The sequence below is a fragment of the Notolabrus celidotus genome, chromosome 23, assembly GCF_009762535.1.
Source record: "Notolabrus celidotus isolate fNotCel1 chromosome 23, fNotCel1.pri, whole genome shotgun sequence".
NCBI classification, from domain to species: Eukaryota; Metazoa; Chordata; class Actinopteri; order Labriformes; family Labridae; genus Notolabrus; species Notolabrus celidotus.
The window spans coordinates 8,243,751-8,265,024 of record NC_048294.1 but is presented as its reverse complement, the minus strand read 5'-3'; the positions used below and the strand labels follow the sequence as shown (position 1 = coordinate 8,265,024).

Sequence of the window (21,274 nt, the reverse complement as noted above, 5' to 3'; positions counted from 1 at the left end):
ATTAATGAGTAATTCAAGAAAACAAAATATTAGGCTGATAATTCTGTGATGACCACAGTTGTTAGTTTTAGACTTAGAGGCTCGTTGGAGGAGTGTAAATGTTTACACATTTGTTACACATAGTCATCACAGTGCTACACCTACAGCCGAGCTGTGAGACCTAACAGAGTTCATTATGAATGAATGGATGTGGGTCTGTTTTAAGATCAGAGACCAAAACCAGACACAGCAGCAGAGATCATTGGTTGTTTTTATTGATAGGTACAACATTAAGACAATAAATGGGGCGTCTTCTGACATTATGTTTACAAAGTACACTGTTCATAAACAAGCAACAATAAGACAATTAATATTTCTATCTCTAGATCTACTTCTTTAGCTAGCCTTTCTGTTTCAAGGCTCCCTTCACCTGCTCATATTGCAGTTCATCTGATACTTCCTTACTTGCATACACATTTGTCAGACAGAGAACAAAGTCTGTAATTACATGTACCCGTGTACATATACATAATCTATACATACAATCTATATTAACAGTAGGTTAACAAAAAGTGCTGTAAATTCATGCTACAGTGCTGTGCTAAATCCAGACCTAAAAGAACGCATTTGTGGCCAAAACAGAAAAAAAAATGCAGATCTTGTTAGCTGAACTCTGATGAAACTTAAATTTGACCTCTGCTGACTTCTTCATAAAGTAAAATAACTTCATTAATAAGTTACCCAACCCATTTTTCTGCCCAAAGGAAGCTGAACTAATTTAAACTATCGTTGAAGTATTAGAGCTGTTAAATAAATTCCACATGATGCTACAGTTTGATGTGTAAAATCATCGTAAACATTAATCTCACACAAGACATTCAACATGTAAAGTTACTGATGCATTCTACCGTATCTACATTTTACAGTCAAATACTAAAAAGTACAAAAAATAGTTCCATAGGAGACACATGACTCATGGTTTTAATCCCCAGACGATGGAAACGGACTGATTTCAAACACGAGCTCAAACATCAGCGGTATAAAAGTCGTCCCAAATAAGGCAAAAACAAACGACAGGCCTCATGACGCATGAATTCAAATCAAAGCTTCACCCAACACTGACATGAGAGAAAATAAAATAAAGTGCCCATTGTGTGATAAGTTAGATGAGTAGAGGTTTAGAGCAGAGTTGTTATCCGTGTGTGACAGCAGGTGGAAGTGTCCTCAAGTGAAGTGCAGAGTTCAGCGCAGTGAGTTGGTGGGCATACAGTCACACAGCGCCCTCCTCTCCGCCCTCAGGACCAGCGTCTCTGTCTGTGAGGGACAAAAACAAAATGCCAACATAAGTCCAGCTTCTAAGATTTAGTGAGCGTCTCCTACAGTTTCACATTTCAAAAGGTCTCCTAACACTGTCCCCTTAACAACTGCCTCTCAGACGGGATTAAAAAAAAGACTTTCAACTCCTCTGATTTTCTCCTTAGGATTGACTCCTTGGGATTCAGCTTTTTTTATGTACAAACATTAGTTTGTATTATCATTACTGCAAATATTCACAGCTTTTGCAACTCAGTCATCATTACTCAGCACATTTTAAGTACTGTAAAATAAACGTATCATTCACTACTTTCTCTTTTGTTTTTTATTTTTCTTGAGCTGCTAAATTGTTTTGTTTCTATATTTAAAAAGAAATGCAGTGCACATTTACATTGTTCAACATTGCAATAACAATATAAAGTGCAATAATTACCAAATATAAAAGAATGCATGTTAGCTTTGACTCAGTTTCTATGTCTGAATGCTGTTCCTCATTTTTAACGCAACACCTGAGTTTGCAGCATGTCCCTCTTGAATGTAAACTAAATCTACAACGCTCTTTTTAACAACTTAATTGGCAAAAGCTGATCTGAGGGCATCTGATAACCTTAAGTGACTGATGTGAAAGCATGGCTGTTATACACAGAAGTCCTTTAAGCTGATAACATGTATGGATGCTGATTGAAAAATAATAATAAAGTAAGAAAATAAACGAATGGAAAAACTTATGACTTCTTTTGATAGATTTTACAGGAACACATTCAAAGGTTGATTAGTTAATAAAAAATATTTTAAAAATGAGATAAAACATTGCCTTAAGTTTAACCCTATACTTGATAACATAAAAAAGCACAAATCTGAAAGATTAAATGAAAAATTAGATATTAAAAAATGCTCTCTTAAAGCTCCTGTAGGGAACTATTGGTTTGTGTTGACGTTGGCGCCCCCTATGGACAAATAGGTACATTGCATCATCTGGTTTTGGAAATATTTGTAAATTTACTTATTTAGTTGTGTATATACGTTGTGTATATATGTTGTAAGATATGCTTATTTTTACTTCTTTAATTCTAATTGCTAATAACTTTTTAATAATTGCTATTTTATAGGCTCTTGTTTGTTTTATACGGTTTTGCACTGTCTACTTTGCTGCTGTAACACTTACATTTCCCCGTTGTGGGACGAATAAAGGATATCTTATATCTTACTAATGGCTAAGTGTTTTCTAAAGGAGAAATTGGTCAAAATCATTGTCCATATCTGCTGTAGAAAATGTGGAGGAAAAAAGCTGTTTCGTATGCACCACTATATATCCTCTTTGGACACCTACCTGGCAGTGGTTGCAAAATACTAACTTGAAATAATCAGTCTTGTTGCTGATGGTCCTGTTTGGTTTTGTAGCTCATTAAGACACATCACTGTTTATTTCACTCTGTTTCATATCCAGTTAAAAACTCCTTACACAGGCTTTAAGCTTTGATATAAAGCTATATAAAGAATATTACATTTTCAACTGTTTTATAAGTCATGATAACAATGAGTAGAATCATATTTATTAGGCAGTAATGACTACTGTCATTGACTGATCTATTTTATTATTATTTTAATATAATAATATCCCTCTTTATCTCAGCTTCATTTTATAAAACCTGTGAAATGTGGGCTATATATAAATATATAAAGTGGCTTTGGCTATACGCTTTTCAGATGTAGAACAGACAAAAATTACCTAAACATATTAGAATACATAAGAAATATGACCAAGGTAAATAAAACATCATCTTAAATATAACACATAAATTTACATGTAAAATAAAAGGTTCCAGTAAGTTACTCCAGCCATCATCATCCTGCCCAGTACTTATTGTTCAAACACAAAGTCATCATCATCATCATCATTGACAAAATGTTCTATCAAAGACTCGTCATCTGGTGAATCACGATCACTTAACACTCTGACGAGAGCATTACTCAAACAAAGTTCTGACAAGAAAACAACAAGACTTTGGAGTCCATCACCTACCCTGGCGTCAAGGTTGAAAGCGGTTTTCTTTAAGTCTTGCAGTGCCCTCTGCATGAACTCAAAAGCATGACAGTCCACACATGGACGACCTGAGAATGAGAAGACAGGATCAGGAAACAAACCGGTACATAAATGTTTTTTTATTTGTGAAACATAAACACCTAATAACTAAATGACATCATGTGGATTTAACCAGCTTCTATTAGCCGCCATTAAATAGTGGTCACAGCAGATCCATTAGAGTTGTAGTGGCTAAACCTTTATGTGGTAATGAATTGCGTTAATCAGACTTTGTTGTACTATATTAACATGGCGGCCATTTTCCTCTGACATCACACCTTAAAAAGGCTTAACTGCACTTCTCTTGTGTCACTGTGTTAAGGGTTTGCTTGTTTTATACACACTAATGAAGTAAATTATTGTTTCATTGAAATGGGGCCAGATTACAAGTACAACAATATTTGCATCATTTGATTTATGATGTGATGGCTGTCTAACATGAGTCTGGTTCTGCTCAAGGTTTCTGCCTGTCAAAGGAAGTTTTTCCTTGCCGCTGTAACTCGCTAAATACTGCGAAGTGCAATGCTTTTGATGGATCAAGATGAGATAAGACTGGATCTTATCCTGTCTTGATGTTGGGTCTTTGTTAATAATTTAACATAGAGTACGGTCTAGACCTGCTCTGTTTGTAAATGCGTCTTGAGATAAAGTCTGTTTGATGATTTGGCGTGATACAAATAAAGATTGATTGATTGATTGATGACATGAAAGGAAAGGTGTCAATACATTGCAAACTGTTATGATAGCTAGCTTTCAAAAATGTTAGCAAACAGTAACTTTAGCTAGCTAAAGATTGTTAGCTAGCGTTAATGTTAGCCCTCTTCTTAGCAAGGAACTGGCTGAATGCTAAGCTTATCAAATAGTTATAGTATGTGTAGTGACTACAAAGAGCCAAAAGCTGCTGAGAGGCTGAGGTTGGGCCTACTTAAGTGTTGGATGCACTAAAAGCAAAAATCACTAATGCACAAAAAAGTAAGTTTAACAAAAAAAGGATAACCAACTCATGATAAAGTGCACAAAAGAAAATAGTGAAAATAAGCGGTCAACAAAAAGTACAGAGACCCAGCTCACCTCCTCTCTCTACCGCCAAATAAAAGAAAACAGGTGGCCTAAATTAACAGAATATCACCGCCCCCAACACATGACCCTTAAATAACCTAATTAACTGACCCCATAATAAACCATATCCCCTTCAACAGCACTGGACCTCTCCAACTTGTGCCCATGTAAGAGTAAAGGTTTGAATATAGCTACAAGTAAAAGAAGTGTATAGAGAAATTAACCCAACTCTGTTCAGTTCTGTTATCAGTAAACTGTCTACACAGCAAGTTATTGAGCCCCCATGGATGATTTAAGGCTGCTAGTGTTGCCCCTGTAACAGCTTAATAGCAGAAAAGAGCTGATTTCAGGTACTTTTTCATATCATGAAAGAAAACAATGAAGCTGTGGTGCCAGCAGACACTTTCACATTAGTCAGAGCTGGCATAATGTCAGTAATTTAGCAGTTACTCACAGTGGGTATATCCCACAAGTAGTGATAGTTAATAAGACTACAGCTGTTAAATGAGAATGAATGCATTTTTTTTTTTATTATCTTGGAATCAGGTTGGTATTTGAGATCCTTAAGTGCAGGTATTGGAATCAGTATCTACAAAGTAAAAAACATTAGACTTTATATTATTGGACGTAGTAGAAATGATAAAGGAGACTTAAAAATAGCAGTGCAAACCCATTTTCATGAAGTGATGTATGAACTACGTGTGTTTCGACTGGAGGAACCAGGGTCTAAATTTAGTTCAGGTGTTGATAATCTCCCCCCTGAATAGCCCCTGCTTGGGGGGGTTGTACTTTTCAAAGGTCCTGGGACTTTCGGTTGAATGTTGCGGTGTTTCTGGAGTTTACACAGTTGTTGAAGCACAGGGAGTTTCTCGGAATGCATAATAAGGTGCATTTCGACCAAAAGTTATGGGGTCTTTTAGCCCCCAGAACTACTTTCCCTGGAACTAAAAGGTCCCTGTGCCCCCATTGTTGTCTGTGTTTTGACCGCAGGCTGAAGTCCCGGGTAGATTGTGCAAATCAAGCCAGTGACGTATGGGGAAAAAAAAAAAAATTAAATAATATTTTGAAATCTGAATAAAAAACTAAACTAGTTTGCATTCCCAGGAACTCCCTCTGTTTCAACAACTGTGTAAACTCCACAAACACCGTAACGTTCAACCAAAAGTCCCAGGACCTTTTAAAAGTACTTAACCCCAAGCAGGGGCTTTTCAGGGGGGAGATTATCTACCCCTGAACTAAATTTAGACCCTGGTTCCTCCAGTCGAAACACATGTAGTTCAGGGGTAAAGTCCCTAGTTCTGAAAAATGCTTTAGTTCAGTTTTTTATTAAGATTTCAAAATATTATTTAATATAATGTTTTTTCTCCATACGTCACTGGCCTGATTTGCAAAACCTACCCGGGACTTCAGCCCGTGGTCGAAACGCAGACAACAATGGGGGCACAGGAACCTTTTAGTTCCGGGGAAAGTAGTTCTGGGAGCCAAAAGACCCCGGGACTCTTGTTCGAAATGCACCTTTAATTAGCATGACCTACTATTCCCACTGAGAAACCTCCATGGGGACCTGCTATCATGTGACCTAGAAAAGCATCACTGTAGCAGATACATTTCCATCTTTCAAATATTAAAGATCCCAACACTAAACAGGACGATAGACTAACATTTCAGATTTAAGTCCACCTACTTTCTGCAGGGATGACAGTCCCAGTCTCCTGATCCGCATCAGCTGCACCGAGAAAGAGGAGCTGGACCGCCAGCAGGAGCATCGCTGCCTGCAGATATCCACTGTGTGCCATTGTGATGGTGTCTTCAATAACCTTTAGAATTAGAACAAACTGTTTGAAAATATGTGCTTTAAAAATAACAAAGCACAAATGTCCAACATGACCGTCACAGAATTAAATAAAATCGGGTCGTCTTTGTAGATCAAATACTCCATCGGTAAATAATGCTTTTATTTTAAAATACATTAAGCTGTAGAAAAGTCATGTATATTCAAGAAACTGCTTATTAACCTACCGTGTATATAACGATAATAAGCTGGACACTAGATCCGCGTAAGATGCTCACCAAGGATTGTTTTATGTCGAGGACAAGACTGCGCATGTGTGAAGCTCATCTGAGATTTTGCTTTGAGGGACCAGAATTGAGATTTCCGGTGGCAAATTTCAAAATAAAGGTCTCGACAAGCTTGTAGAGAATTGTATTGTATTCATACTTTTAACATAACATCAATGAAGTAATCAATACTGTTGAATTAATGAACACTGAACTATTTAAGGTTATTTTATTTCTTTATGAATGAGTGTTTAAATTCACACTCCTACTTTTTATGGTGCATTTACAATTACACATGATACTCTCCTTATTCCCACGTATTTGTAGCCATGTATTTAAATGTGAAACAATTTTACATGGAATTACTTTATAAGAGTAATACGGAAGATAATCCTGAGATTAAAGTCAGAATTCTGAGATTAAAGTCAGGATTCTGGTGGATTTTCAAAATAAAAGCCATCTGAAAATATAAAAACGTACCTGGTAATTATATATTTGGCATTACAATAAATCTCAGTTTCCACTGATATGTTTTGATTCAGACTGAATGGAGAAAACCTCAAAATGTGATGCTGCCAATAACACCTGATTTGGAATTTCAAAATAAAAGCCATTGGAAATGTAGCATATTATAGATTATTTTGGATATTTTCAAAGTGAGATTATTTGTAAAATCCCTGTTTCTACTGACTAATTTCAGTTCAGACTAAAAGTAGACAGAATTCTGACTTTTTTCTCAGAATTCTGACTTTTCCCTCAGAATAATAATAATATTTTGAAACATTGACCTTAATTTTTTTTTTTCTGTGGCCCTAATCCTCTTCCGAAGAGTAAACATATGACTACATTTTATGTTTATTTGTTGTACATTTCAACAACTTACAAAGAGCTGCAACACAAACCTGGATCCGTTCAAGGCCAAAGTAATGGCCTTGAAAAGACCCAATAATCCCAATAATACATTTCAAGGAATTTAAATGGAAAACAGATCTTATTTTAAAGTGACACAGGAAATGTTACATTAACACAACTGCAGTAGTGTTTTCCTTTTACCATTAACACTTTGATATAACTTATAATGTTGTAAGACATCAAAAACAACAAAAAACTCATACTAAATTCATTAAAAGTAAGTAAAACAAACAAACACAGACAGTATAACTGTTATTGTTGATATTGATATTCTTTCTCTTCACTTGTTACTTCCATTATGAGGGATTTGGTCCAATTTATATTTATTTTAATACTTCATATTTAAGTATTAGTTCACTAGAAAGTAAGAGTAAAATGATACATGTTCATAATCTTACGCTTGAGAAGCAACTTTCTTTATTGAAAAATATACAAACATGTTACAGAAGAAAATCAACCATCTAAAGTCTGAGATTTTAAGAGTAACGTAGTAATTTAAATTATCGTTTCACTCAAACTGTTTGAGTTGTATGACGATAAACTTTATTTAAGTTATAAAGAGTGCTTTGAGTGAACTCATTTGATTGATAATGAACTATTACTTGAAGAATAGTAAAACTACTTTATTCTGTAAATATTTTTTTTTTTTGTAATATCTACCTAGTAGCATTACGACCTGATCTTTCTACAACTGAAGAGTTCATTTGCAAAAACAGATACAGTTCTGCTCATAAGTTTTCATACCCTGATAAGAGAAACATTTTATTTTCACTCATGGTTAGTGGTTGGGTGAAGCAACATTTTTACAAACAACTGTGTGTACTCTTTTATGTCATAAAGACAACAGAAACTACCCAAGAAATCATAAATTCTCCCAGGGTATGTAAACTTATGAGCACAACTGTAACTACGTTTTTATAAAGTTTCAAAAAACACATTTCTTTTTTATATAGATTCCTAATACAGTTACATGTTCAAGATATCTCTGACTCGTAGTCATTTTGACTTAGTCAAAGGCACCCAACCTCACCAAAAGCTTGTATTAGAAAAAATATGTTTTTTTAAACATTTTTTAAAAAAAATTCAAAAGTGATTTAACTGTTTTTGCAAATTAACTCTTCTGTGTTCTCATGTAATTAGAACATTTATGTCACAAAAGTGAGACTTCACTCTTGGAATTTTACAACTTTATTCTGAAAATATTATAGATTTTTTTTCTTCATAATACGATTTTGACCACGCAATATTACGCTTTTGGCTTCCTATGACTTTATTCTCGTAAAATAACAATTTTATCCTAAAATTAAAGATTTCTGTCGTTTCTGTTTTCATCTTTCATTCCACAACATGGAACTTACTATGTGACTTGGCACATTCACAAATAACTACTGTATCCATCTGAATCGCAATGTTCTTCATACTGTGTATGTTTGTTTTTAAATAACCTGGTGCAATTTTTATTTTTGCAATAATTTACTTTATCTATTTATCAGATAGAAGTGTACATAGTGTGTATATATCTGTAATAGTTGCCATATTTTATTCTATTTTATTTTATTCTATCATATTTTACCTTTGTCATTGCTATTATTACTGTTGTTATATGTTTTAACTATGTTAGTACATTGTTGTATTCCCCTGTCCTGTGTTATAAGCTGCTGTAACAAGAGAATTTCCCCCAACGGAGGACAAAATAAAGTACATCTTATTAGTGTCATGACTTTTCCACAACTTTATTTTCAAAATATTTTTTAATATTTACAACTTTATTTTCAAAATATTTTTAATAGTTACAAATTTATTTTCAAAATATTTTTAATATTTTTTTATTTGTCTTTATTGTGGCCCTTTTTCAATAACTTTATTTAAAAAATATATTAAATTTTTTTTTTACTTGTCTTTATTGTGGCCCTTTCCCTCTATGTAAAGCTGACACCTGTTTGATCTTATATATTTGTCATGGTTCAGAGTTGATAAATGCCCCCCTTCCCTGTGTGGGCGGGGTCCTGACTGTTTTCTTAGGTAGCCCGTTAAAATGCCCGAACTCAAAACACTTCTTTTTCCAAGATGGCGTCGATGAAGGACAGCGACACCGGCCTGTGGCTTCACAACAAACTGGGATCAACAGACGAGCTCTGGACGCCTCCGAGCATCGCTTCTCTGCTCACCGTGTCCGTAATCGACAATATACGGCTCTGCTTTTCGAGTTTATCCCCCCCGGTGAAGCTCAAACTGCTGCTCGGGATGCTGCATCTCCCCCGGCGGACCGTTGACGAGGTGGGTCGCTGAGCGTTAGCTTGCCGTTAGCCTGACAGTTAAGGGGAGAGGAAACTTAGACACACAGCTAGGAAAGGAGCTTAAACCCTCTGTGTGATGCCTTGGATCTTTACACGCTCTTCTTTTTGATGTTTTAATTTGCTGCAGGGTTTCTTAAACTATCCTAGTGACCTGGTTAGCTGGAGTTAGCTCTCAGTGAATATGTCGCTAACTAACCTCAGACTGTGTTATTTATCGACTTACCCTGACGAGTTTACCCCAGGTTATATAAAATAACATCTGTGCTGACTTCCTCACCGTCCTGTAGCTACACTAACAGAGAAAATCAACCCCAAATGCGGTTTTTCAGCCGGTTTCTCGCTGCAGCGCTTAAAGTGAGCCTGGCGGTTCCTGTTCGGACAGACATGATGGTGGGATGGGCACGAGACGGTAACAGTGAGCTGGAGGGCGGTACCTGCAGCACGCGCAGTCCGACATATCACCTGTAATTACCAGGGATGTAAGGACCTAAGGACACAATACTCAACACACGATTCGATTCGAGTCCCTATTTTTGGTTCACTCACGATCCTCTAACGATTTTTGGATTGAACTCAAAATTTAAATAACTATTATTTTATTTCAATTATCAGATATGGACAGGTGCAATATGTATTTTTATTCTCTTATATTTCTTTGTAAACAAAGTCATCCTTTTTCATTTTGAAGGTGTGTTATAACTCAAATATAAACACTGCACACTTTTTTTCAGCACCTTGCAAAGAAATCTAAAAATGACTGCACAAAAATACCTTGTTGGAAAAACTCAGAACAATTACAGAGAAATGGAAAGTGAACAATTCCCAAATAATAGTATTAAGTAACAAAACAATAAGGTAATTATCTTTAAATTAGGGATGTAAATTTCAGAAGGTAAACGGTGTCCATGTCAAAAAGAATGCCAAATGCGTTTTTTTCCCCTAAATCAAATTTTCCTGCACGACACTGTGTATATTACTGAGGGTATTAAATATCTACAGATCATATTGAGGTGTTCAAAATGTTAAACAACGTGAGGAGCAGGCTTATAAATAATCTCTGTGGACGCATAGTCATATGTGAAGACTCAGACTACAACATGTGGATTTACTGCAACAGGATCATATTTTGGACACATAGGTTTGGTGTCGGCCGATTGACTCTCCCCTATTGAAAATAACTTTTTTACAGTGTGTGGAAGTCAGTTTGATTCTGCTTTAAACATTACTTGCGTTTTTTAGTCAAAGAATATATCATGTTCTGAATGAATTTCAGAACATGAGAGTTTAGACATAGCCGGTCAGTATTCACCACGAAGAAGGAAAAACTGATGTTCGCATAACGTGTACAGAGGTGTAGGTGCATTTTTAACACAAACACATCTGCAAAAATACAAACTGGTAACTAGGGATGATTATCGATTAATTGATTGTTAAGAAATTACTCGAAACACACATTTTTGTTATCAATTTTCCGTCACGTGGAACAAACATCACGTGGTCTCATATTACACTCATCTATCAGGGAGGTGTTTTAAGTTTAAAGCATGTTTCGATGTGAATCACCTGTTAAAGGTGTTGCACACAGCGGAGACGCTCAGCTGGCGGCTGCGGCTGTGCGTCAGGTCTCCACGTGCGCTTTTTAAAAGAGGATCAATACAAAACTGCTGCCAACAACAACACAGACACAAAGGTTGACAGCTTTAAACAGGATATTTCCCACCTTTGGATACAAAGGCAACAGACAGGTGGGAAATTCTGGTACGCTACGTTTACGTTTAAAACTGGACACTGTGAGTCTGAAGTACTTTTCTGTCAGTATTATGAGCCTTCACTTTATAAGATTATGTCCGCGGAGAATATTTTAATGAGCCTGATCGTTGATATTATGCGTGTCAAACGTGTACCCGTATTCAATCCCGTTAGTTATATGCATTTTGTTGCTATAGAAAATACAATTTAGGGGGAAAACAACCTATTTGGCATTGTTTTTGACATAAGAATAATAATGGTTTTTTTTATCAATTAATCGATAATTGATCGTTAACATTTCCAAAAATCGATCAAGGAAAATACTTAAAATGTACATCCCTACTGGTAACCAGTCGTGATAATACATCAAATGTGGTACACAATAAGATGTGAGTCTGAAACTGAAGTAACAAGAGCAAAAGTTTGAAAAAAAAAATGTAGTTGTATTCATCGTTTCCAAGAAAAGAAAAAATAGGAGAAGAAAGCAGAGTACAAAAACACAATATGAAGTGGAAAATCAAGACTACATATTTCAATTTGAACCTTCAGTAGGTTTTTATTGTGTTGTAGTTCATTGAAATAAACTGAACTTAAAACATTGTACAGCGCTTCAGAGTTTTTCCTGCAGGTTGAGTGAAGAGTTTGTTGAACAGTCAGCAGGTGGCTCTTTAGTACCTCTAAACGTCAGCGCTAGAGGAGTGTTGAAAGTTGACCCGTTCCTGTGGTACCATGTTCTTTTAAATGAGTATTATTTATGTTGTCATACGGGTCCAATAAGAAAGTCAGGAATCACTTGATTTCTTTAAGATCTCACGGTATAAAGCTCAGTGATTAACAAACAAAAACAAAGCATCTAAAATATCTCTTCAAACATGTTTTCTTTCTGTTAGGTAAGCAAAGGAAACTCTCACCCTCCTTTTCTCTGTCTTTTACTAAACAAACAATAACATTTCAGTTCATCTTGTGCTCCTTAAAGTGCTTTCACTAACACTAAGTGCTTTCATCTCCTCTCTCTGCAGATGAAGGAGGCCCTTTCAGAGATAATCCAGCTGGCTACAGTGGACTCAGAGCCCTGGGTGCTGATGGTTGCAGACATCCTCAAGTCCTTCCCAGAGACTGGATCTCTCAATTTGGACTTGGAGGAGCAGAACCCAAACGTGCAGGATATTCTGGGAGAGCTGAGAGAGAAAGGTACCGAGTGTGTGACGGTTGAGATTAAATCAGAACCCTGTGCAGCTGTGCACGACAAAGTCAAATGTCTCTATACATGACAGATTTTCAGTGTCACAAGTTTCGGTTTCACTCGGCCAGCTATGGAAATGTTCAAACTGCTCACATTAGGAGAGACTATTTATTCCCCTTATACAATCAAAAAATGTGATGTCCTCTCCAATACAAGTTTATCAATGAGGGTGATAGAGTTGAGTTCTTTTGTTGAAGTGCGATCCAGATTGTATTTTCCAAACTCTGAACATCTGAGTTACACACAAAGTGAGCAGCAGACACAGACAGTAACTTAATGATCCGTCCTGAGGTGACATGTCTTCTCCTCTTCTCCTGATCAGTGGGGGAGTGTGAGGCGTCCGCCATGCTTCCTCTGGAGTGCCAGTACCTGAACAAGAGTGCGCTAACCACCCTGGTGGGACCCCTCACACCACCCGTCAAACATTTCCAGCTGAAGAGGAAGCCCAAGAGCGCCACCCTCCGAGCAGAGCTGCTACAGAAGTGTAAGTCTGTTATTACTTTACAGTGTGGTGTCGAGAAAAGCAGAGTGGGTTAGTGGGAATATTAACAGAGCAATGCACGTGTTATAACAGCTAACAGAGAGACAAAATGAACTACTGCAAACAAGTTAGAAAAGGAGAATACAGGGGGCGTAAAAGAGTTAGAATATATGACAATATGATCAAGAAAATGAATAAAGTTGATGGGATTTCTATTTTCTTTGGCCAAATTTTGCAACGTCAGATTCTTTAGATATTCTAAAAACAGTTTGAGCTCAAGAAAATGTTTGTTTACATTTATACAGTCTGGTGAAGATGGTTACATTTTTGTCTTGCTCTCAATATTTAAGTGGAATCATATAAACTTTGGAAGTTGGGGCGCTGTTGGCCTAGCGGTTTAAGGGTGCACCCCATGTACATAAGCTGTAGTCTAGTGATGCAGATTTAAAGCAAAAATACTATTCCATAGTCATTGATAACTATTCAACGATTAATCAAAGAGTTCCCCGTTCCTCCTGCAAACATAAAGAGAGAGACTCGTTTCATGACTGTTCAAAGTTGTTGTACATATGTTAGTTAGCTATAATATACGTATGGATATGATCTAGATATTCTACTTTTAACTATAAAGTTTGCACGTAACCTCCTTTTTCATCTATTTTTTCGTTAAGTTCCTCTCAGCTTTCAGATGATTTAATAACATTACAACCAGGGAATAGAAAATAACATAGCGTTTCATTGTAAAGATAATATAAACTATTTTTTTATTGAACTTTTAATCAACATAAACAAGTACAGGGTGTTTTCAAAGACTGAGTCTTGTTTTGGCGTGGACATATTCTGACATGTCATATAAAAAATTAGATTAGACAATCAAAATAAATATATCCCTTATATAAAGAAATCCAAATGTAAGAAATCCAGTCAATTTAATAAAAGTGTACTGCATTTAGTCTCTGGTTCCAGTGTTTTTATCAGTTTTTGAATATTTCCAAAAAAGTTCCCAGGGGCTCGTCGTCCTGTCCTCCATGTTGCCCTTCAGTCTGCAGAGCATAGACTCGTAGGACGCCGTCTCTACCATTGCATCCATCCATTCCCTCAGATTAGGAGACAGAGCTGTTTCCTAATGTCTTAGAATAACTCTTGAAGATGTAACCAGGCCCACCATGATAACAGAAAAATTTCTTTTCAATATAGTTACAACTATATCGAATCATTCGATTATTGTAAAATCATGACTCATCACTACTATAGTCCTTGTTGCAGTGGTCGCTGGTTTGTACACCAAGCCTCAACCGTTTGCTGCATGTCTTTGTCTGCTCTCTGCTCCCCACCTTTCATGTCTCTCTTCTGATGTCCTCCAATAGAGACAAAAAATGCCCCCTAAAAAAACATTAAACAGAATTTACTTGGGATTCTTTTTTTTTGATTCAGTTGTTCATCTTTTGTTTTGTTCTCTCTCTTCTCAGCCACAGAGACGGCTCAACAGCTAAAGAAGACAGCTGGAGTGCCTTTCCACGCCAAAGGGAGAGGACTGGTTAAAAAGATTGATACAACAAGTGAGTTGTACACTTGTTCATTGAACATGAGATCATTGAACACCTCAGATAACATTCAGGAAATTGATTTAAATTCTCTAAAAAGTTTTAATCTCATGCTCAATTTTTTAGCTCAACGTCAAATCTTAAAAGCTTTACTTATTCCTAATTTACAGCTCAAACACTCTGCGTTCAGACTTCTGTTACATGCTCCATTATTCTCTATCTCAGCTCCACTTAAGGGGATTCCCAAAGCCCCGTTCCGCAGCCCCACTGCTCCCAGTATGTTCAGCCCTCCCAGTAACCGCACACCCATCGCCCCCCCACGGACGCCCCTGAGGAAGGAGAGGGGGGTCAAGGTGATTCAAAAGCTGCTACTAAAACTTAAAAATGTCTTGAAGATGATTCATCATGTGTAGTTTCTCTCACATTCTGCGTTTGCTGTGTTTCATTGTCTTTTTGTTTTTGTTAAATCGATGTGTGGGTTTCTTTTCCTCCTCTGCAGCTGTTAGATATTTCAGAGCTGGACATGGTCGGTGCTGGAAGAGAAGCAAAGAGGAGAAGAAAGACTTTGGGTAATTATATTTCTATCAGTTCACCATCCACTCCTTCAGCCCACAGAGCGTGTCTTTGTATCGATTTTTAAACCTTTGCTCTCTTTACGTGTCGTAGAAACGGAGGCCGGAGAGAAAGCAGCCAAAGAAGAAGCAGTGGTGGAAAACACGACGCCCGACTACGCCGCCGGCCTCGTGTCTGCACAGGTACTGGACTCAGCATGTCTTTCTTTTTACCCCCCTCTCTGTTACATCACTCAGACGGTCTCGATTATCCTGTTTTGTCTCATATTACTTCCTCTTTTAAATCTCTCTTTGTGCTGACTTTTTCAGAAATTGGGGGCGTTGAACGAGAATCCTCTTCCATCCACAAGCTACCTACCAGCCACGCCCAGCATGGTCCCCTCCTCCTCTTACATTCCCAGCTCCGAGGCACAGCCAGGTGAGCTCGACGCAGCGCTCACATGCACACCGGCATACATCAGGAATAAAGTCCTCAGGGGGTCGGTTTTACAGTGACTGGTGAAGAGATTCAGCCCAACGAAGAGATCAAACTCCTGTGCATGCTTTTGATGAGCCCTTAGAAACAAGTCTGGTATTTGTTGATGCAAAAGAGGCCTTGGAAAAAAATGATTTTCTTTTTGCACAATTCAGCAAGACTTGAAACAAATCAAGCGCTTCACACAAGACATTAAAAGCATCATGACAAAGTGCAAAGTAAACCCTGAAACATTATGTGTCTGCAGAGCAAGAGGCTGCACTTTCAGGACCCTAGGTTAGGGTTAGGCACTAAAAATGTGGTCCTCCACAATTTAAAGCACTAGGTGGTGCCGTCGCAACAACAATGATCTTAGAATTGCGGCCCAACAAATGCAGTCCTGAATCTGCAGCATCTGGGTCTGCAGATACATGCTACTCACTGATACCTACATAATAATATGGCATTGAAAATGTCTTAAACAAGCCATGCAAAAGTCAAGAGTGGATAAAATAAAAACAGCTGAAATAGTTGTAGAGTTAAGGTAAGTTACATAAAGCTAAAAATAATCAAGACAACCATTAAAATGCATTTATTAATAAAATACGATAGAAGGCAGCTCTAAAGCAGTAGAGCAGCAAAGAGTTTTCAGCCTTTGTCTAAAAAAGTGACAGAGTTTCAGTGGTCCTACAATTTTCTGGGGGTTTGTCAGAGATTTAAAGAGCTAAGAATGTGAGTCCGTTCTCCAAGTTTTGTTCTGATTCTGCGGGAGAAGAAGCTAACATTTTGCTAACACAGGAAACATGGTCTTCAAATTTGGGTAACCTCGTACTTTCTTCTTCCAGTCTCGCTGGAAGGCTGGAAGGAGCGGGTGTGGAGCAGTTTCAGCGTGTGCATACCTTTTGGTGTACTTCATATGTCAAGCTTTTTAAATGAGGAGTGAGCCATTTGGTTGCAGAGTTACTGGTAGTGAAAATTAATTTCTATTGCACTTTAATTTCAAAGATTACCATGGGGCTAGGTGAAAGTGTCACATCCATTGTGCAGATTTTTTTCAACTGTGAGGAAACAAAATCTGGAATCTCTGACCTTTACAATCCTTAAAACTGAGGAGATACATACAGAGACATTAACATGCATAGTAAATTGTAGTTTTTTTTATTTTGCTGTTTAATCTGTTGCATTGCAGCGTTGTTAGTAAAGTTTGTTGTATGTAGCAGCCTTTAAGGTGAAAAATTAAACCATTGTACAAGTGCCGAAAACTGCAGTTCCACCAGTGTCCACTAGAGGCTGGTTCCAAAAGCCAAAGGATCCTCATTAGGTGCAACATATAAACACCAATTTTTACAACAGACATAAAAAATAACTGAAAAGGACAGTTTTGGTCGTTAGCTTGCTTCTTAATCTGCGCTCACCGTACAGGGGCAAATATTTCTATGACTCATTTTATCGTTTTCATTATATTAAAGTTGGGAGTTGCTTAATTAAGGGTGTAGCTAACTGGCGAGTGCTTTATAGCTGCCTGCCAGAGGGTAAGGCAGTGGTCTCACTCCACCTCTCTGCTGGTTTCTAGATTAGCCTGAAGTTATTTGCAGTCCAACTAACCTTCAGATCCAGCCTTCTCACATGTCTTTATTCGTCCGTCCTCCTCTGAAGCAAATGCCGGCGGTTCGGGTCGGGACACGCTGCAGTCGGCCCGTCAACCGGAGGAGTCGGCAACAGCGGGCGCAGGCGCCAACGCGACCTTACCGGGCCAGTACAAACAGAGGACGCCCATGTACAACGCCAGCAACACGGCCAACCCCGCAACCCCAACGTCCCCCAGCACGCCAGCCTCCACCCCGGCAAACAACGGGCCCCCTGCGGCTGCAACCGCCAGCCAACCGGAGACCCCCACCCAGCCTCCCAGCACGCCTCAGACCCCCACCCCGACACCCACACCTACGCCTCCACAGCCACAGCCCAAAAAGAACCTGTCGCTCACGGTAAGGTGGAGGAGCATGGATGGTTCAATGACATCAAATTATTTCATAAAAGTGTTCTCCTGTTAAATGATCGACTGTGTGTTCCTCAGAGAGACCAGATGTACGCCGCACAGGAGATGTTCAAGACGGCCAACAAAGTCACCAGACCAGAGAAGGCTCTCATCCTGGGCTTCATGGCTGGATCCAGAGGTACACACATCATCTCGCTGCATCAAAAACAAACACTGGCTTCAGTCTGGTGTCACATTTCTGTCTCAGGCAGCCTGATCTCATGTTTCTTACAGCACACGGACCTAGTTCAGTTTCTGACACACTGTTAGAATAATATTTATCTTGTCGCAGTGACAAGTCAGTGACTCCTTCAACTCGGTCTAACCAGTCTTTTTACAATAGGGCAGTAAAAACAAAGAAAAGCCTGAAGCTGAAAGCTCGTTTATGTAAGCATGAGAGTGAAACCCCCGCCTGTGTCTGTAGAGGCTCAACATGCACACAGATCTCAGTTTGAAGGTTTGAGGTCTGAGGACTCAAAATAGTGCTAACAAAGACTTAAGGAGAGGTTTTTTTAGATTTGTGTATCTTTGTGTTTTTCACTTTTTAGTTTACATTCAGAATAAACTACATAATTTACAGAGCAAGTCCCCACTGGAAAAGAAAACAAAGTAGAAATTTTGTAGAATTCAAAGCTCTCTTTAACATACCGATGAGGACTTGGATGTACAGTTTTTGGGAAAACATGTCAAGTGCTTAGTTAGTGATTTAGTTAGTTGAGTATTTCTGGAGAAATTGGAGTAAATGTTGGTGGCAAGAAGTTACAGACGCGTATTGCGTTCACATGAGGAAAAAAAATTCTGCTCTGTTTTTCTGGTTTAACGAGAGAATTTTGTCATAATAACAAGAATTATTCAGAAAACCTTTCCCATAACTCAGAGATAATTATCTCATTAATTCAGAAATAGAGCATCATTTTTTTCTTGTGAGAATGCAGTACGCCTCTGTAAGAAAAAAATGATCTTTAGCTGCTTTCAGGTGAGATGTAGCATCATTGTTTCATCAGAAATAAATGAATGAATTCAAATTTAAATTTAAATATGACTCCATGACTTTATAAAGATGAATAGTAGGAAGAAACGACCGGCTTTATAACACTAACCTGATGTTATTAGTGCGTACAAAGAAAGACTGTGAAACATGCTGCAGGTGCAAGTGTGCATGTTCTTGTTGACATGTAATGCAAATTCAGTAAAGTCCACATGCTGAACGCTCGGTGCAGCTGTGTTGCTGTTTCTCGTGCCGTCTGTTTTCACCAAGTGGAGCTTACAATCCTGTTAGCTGCAACCAGCTGGTGGTCATCTCGATGAGTGTGAGGTTGGCGGCTGTACTGACGGTCATTACGGTGCAAGCTTAAGCCAAATTATGGAGCCAGGATAGAATACTGTGAAACAATAAAACACATCTCTGGGTTTAAGATATATAGATAGATAGATAGATAGATAGATAGATAGATAGATAGATAGATAGATAGATAGATAGATACCTAGATACCTAGATACCTAGATACCTAGATACCTAGATCAAGATAGATCCCGATAGATCTAGGTATCTACCTAGATCCCGATAGATCTAGATAGATATCTAGATCCAGAAAGATCCCGATAGTTACCTAGATCTATTTAGATCCCGATAGATCCCGATAGATCTAGATAGATACCTAGTTCCAGATAGACCCAGATAGATCTAGATAGATACCTAGATCCAGGTAGATAGATATAGATAGTTAGATATAGATAGATCTAGATGGTTAGAGAGAGCACGCAGCACATTTTTTAATTCAAAAAGGTATTTAAAGTGCATCCAGATAGATCTAGATAGAAACCTAGTTCCAGATCGATCCAGATAGATCTAGATAGATCTAGATAGACCCCTAGTTCCAGATAGATCCCGATAGATCTAGATAGATCTAGATCTAGATCTAGATAGACCCCTAGTTCCAGATAGATCCCGATAGATCTAGATAGATACCTAGATCCCGATAGATACCTACATCCCGATAGATACCTAGATCCCGATAGATACCTACATCCCGATAGATACCTAGATCCCGATAGATACCTACATCCCGATAGATCCAGATAGATACCTAGAACCAGATAGATCCCGATAGATCTAGATAGATACCTAGTTCCAGATAGAATCAGATAGATCTAGATAGATACCTAGATCCAGGTAGATAGATATAGATAGTTAGATATAGATAAATCTAGATGGTTAGAGAGCACGCAGCACACTTTTTAAATTCAAGAAGGTATTTAAAGTGCATCATGTACTCCAGATTTGACAGTAGTAATTGAAGTAACAGCTGCAGGTGAAAGGTTGATCCGTTTTTTGTTTTGTAAACCGAGAGCATTTGTGATGAATCAGCTGACTCAATCCGTCAGATTTACTAAATGTAAGTTGTGATCCCTGCTGATTTCTAACCAGTCACACAAACCTGTGAGCTCCAGTATTAACCGGTCTTTCTGCTCTGCTGCGTCCCACAGAGAACCCGTGCCCGGAGCAGGGGGACATCATCCAGATCAAGCTGAGCGAGCACACGGAGGTTCTGCCCAAAGCCGACGGCACCGGCAGCACCACCATGCTGGTGGACACAGTGTTCGAAATGAACTACTCCACAGGACAGTGGACCCGCCTCAAGAAATACAAACCCATCACCAACACCTCCTGAGGCGCTTTGCCACTCAGAGTCGCACATACAAGCTTTCCTATCCGTGTCACACAAACAAAAATAAACATGTTTACACGCGTACATGTATTTGCATACACATTTGGGCCAAATGGAGCGGGGGGGCGGGTGAGACATCAAGGAGAGAAAAGTCCTCCCTTTTCTTGCACCGCCAAAACGCAGGACTCTGAAGAATATTTCTGTACTTTTTCTTTGGTTCTTTTCCTTCTTCTTGTTTCTGTTTCTCTTCGTTCAGGAGAGGTGACGGGGTAGTATATATGAGTCCGAGTAGAGGAGCTACTCAGACGGCAGGCATCTTCTCAACATTTGTACTCTGAGCATGTGGCGTGTCTAGGAGGAAGAAAAAGACGAGCTGTCTGTATTTTTCTGTATGAATGTGACTTTCACAGCTTCTCTTCGGCCTTCAAGAACAGAATCATGATTAACGTGTCGGAAGAAAAAAGAACGATAATGTCGGTCATCGACGAGGTGACCAAAGCAAACGAGCGGTAGAAAAGTTCCTGTCGAGTTTTGTTCAGAGCGTTCTGGTAGATGTTTCAAAAGTTTTCATCCTTTTTCAAAAGAAGGGAAGAAAATAAAGTGACAACAGATTCCATGGCGGTGTTTCACATCTCTCTCTTACTTTTCTTTTTGTGCACCTTGGGATCCCTCCATACATTCACTCCTCTGTTACATCGTCTCATGCTGACTTATGTGTCCAGGAGGGTTCTTTAAATTCCTGTGCATAAACAGGATGGGACATGTTCCTGCAGGATTCAAGCATTTCAGCCGCCATGGGGAACCTTTTGAACTCCTCTATTTCAA

The 21,274-nt window shown here is 38.3% G+C and overlaps 2 protein-coding genes across 3 annotated transcripts; one reads left to right on the top strand and one right to left on the bottom strand.

The window, feature by feature from the left end:
• Positions 1–232: 232 nt before the first annotated feature.
• On the bottom strand, positions 233–10,107 carry c23h4orf48 (chromosome 23 C4orf48 homolog). Of its 2 annotated transcripts, none has more exons than XM_034676546.1 (4): positions 9,926–10,107; positions 6,120–6,252; positions 3,317–3,405; positions 233–1,293 (listed from the first exon to the last, which is right to left on the bottom strand). In XM_034676546.1, the coding sequence occupies exons 1-4, from the start codon at positions 9,959–9,961 to the stop codon at positions 1,222–1,224; spliced, it is 330 nt and encodes a 109-aa protein (XP_034532437.1). In that variant the 5' UTR covers positions 9,962–10,107; the 3' UTR covers positions 233–1,221. The 2 variants fall into 2 exon arrangements, with proteins under 2 accessions (XP_034532437.1, XP_034532436.1); XM_034676545.1 differs by lacking the exon at positions 9,926–10,107 and adding an exon at positions 6,455–6,659.
• On the top strand, positions 9,447–21,067 carry nelfa (negative elongation factor complex member A). Its single transcript, XM_034676544.1, has 11 exons — positions 9,447–9,682; positions 12,471–12,642; positions 13,017–13,178; positions 14,645–14,734; positions 14,945–15,072; positions 15,219–15,288; positions 15,386–15,474; positions 15,601–15,709; positions 17,402–17,730; positions 17,820–17,919; positions 20,268–21,067. The coding sequence occupies exons 1-11, from the start codon at positions 9,473–9,475 to the stop codon at positions 20,450–20,452; spliced, it is 1,644 nt and encodes a 547-aa protein (XP_034532435.1). The 5' UTR covers positions 9,447–9,472; the 3' UTR covers positions 20,453–21,067.
• Positions 21,068–21,274: the final 207 nt, after the last annotated feature.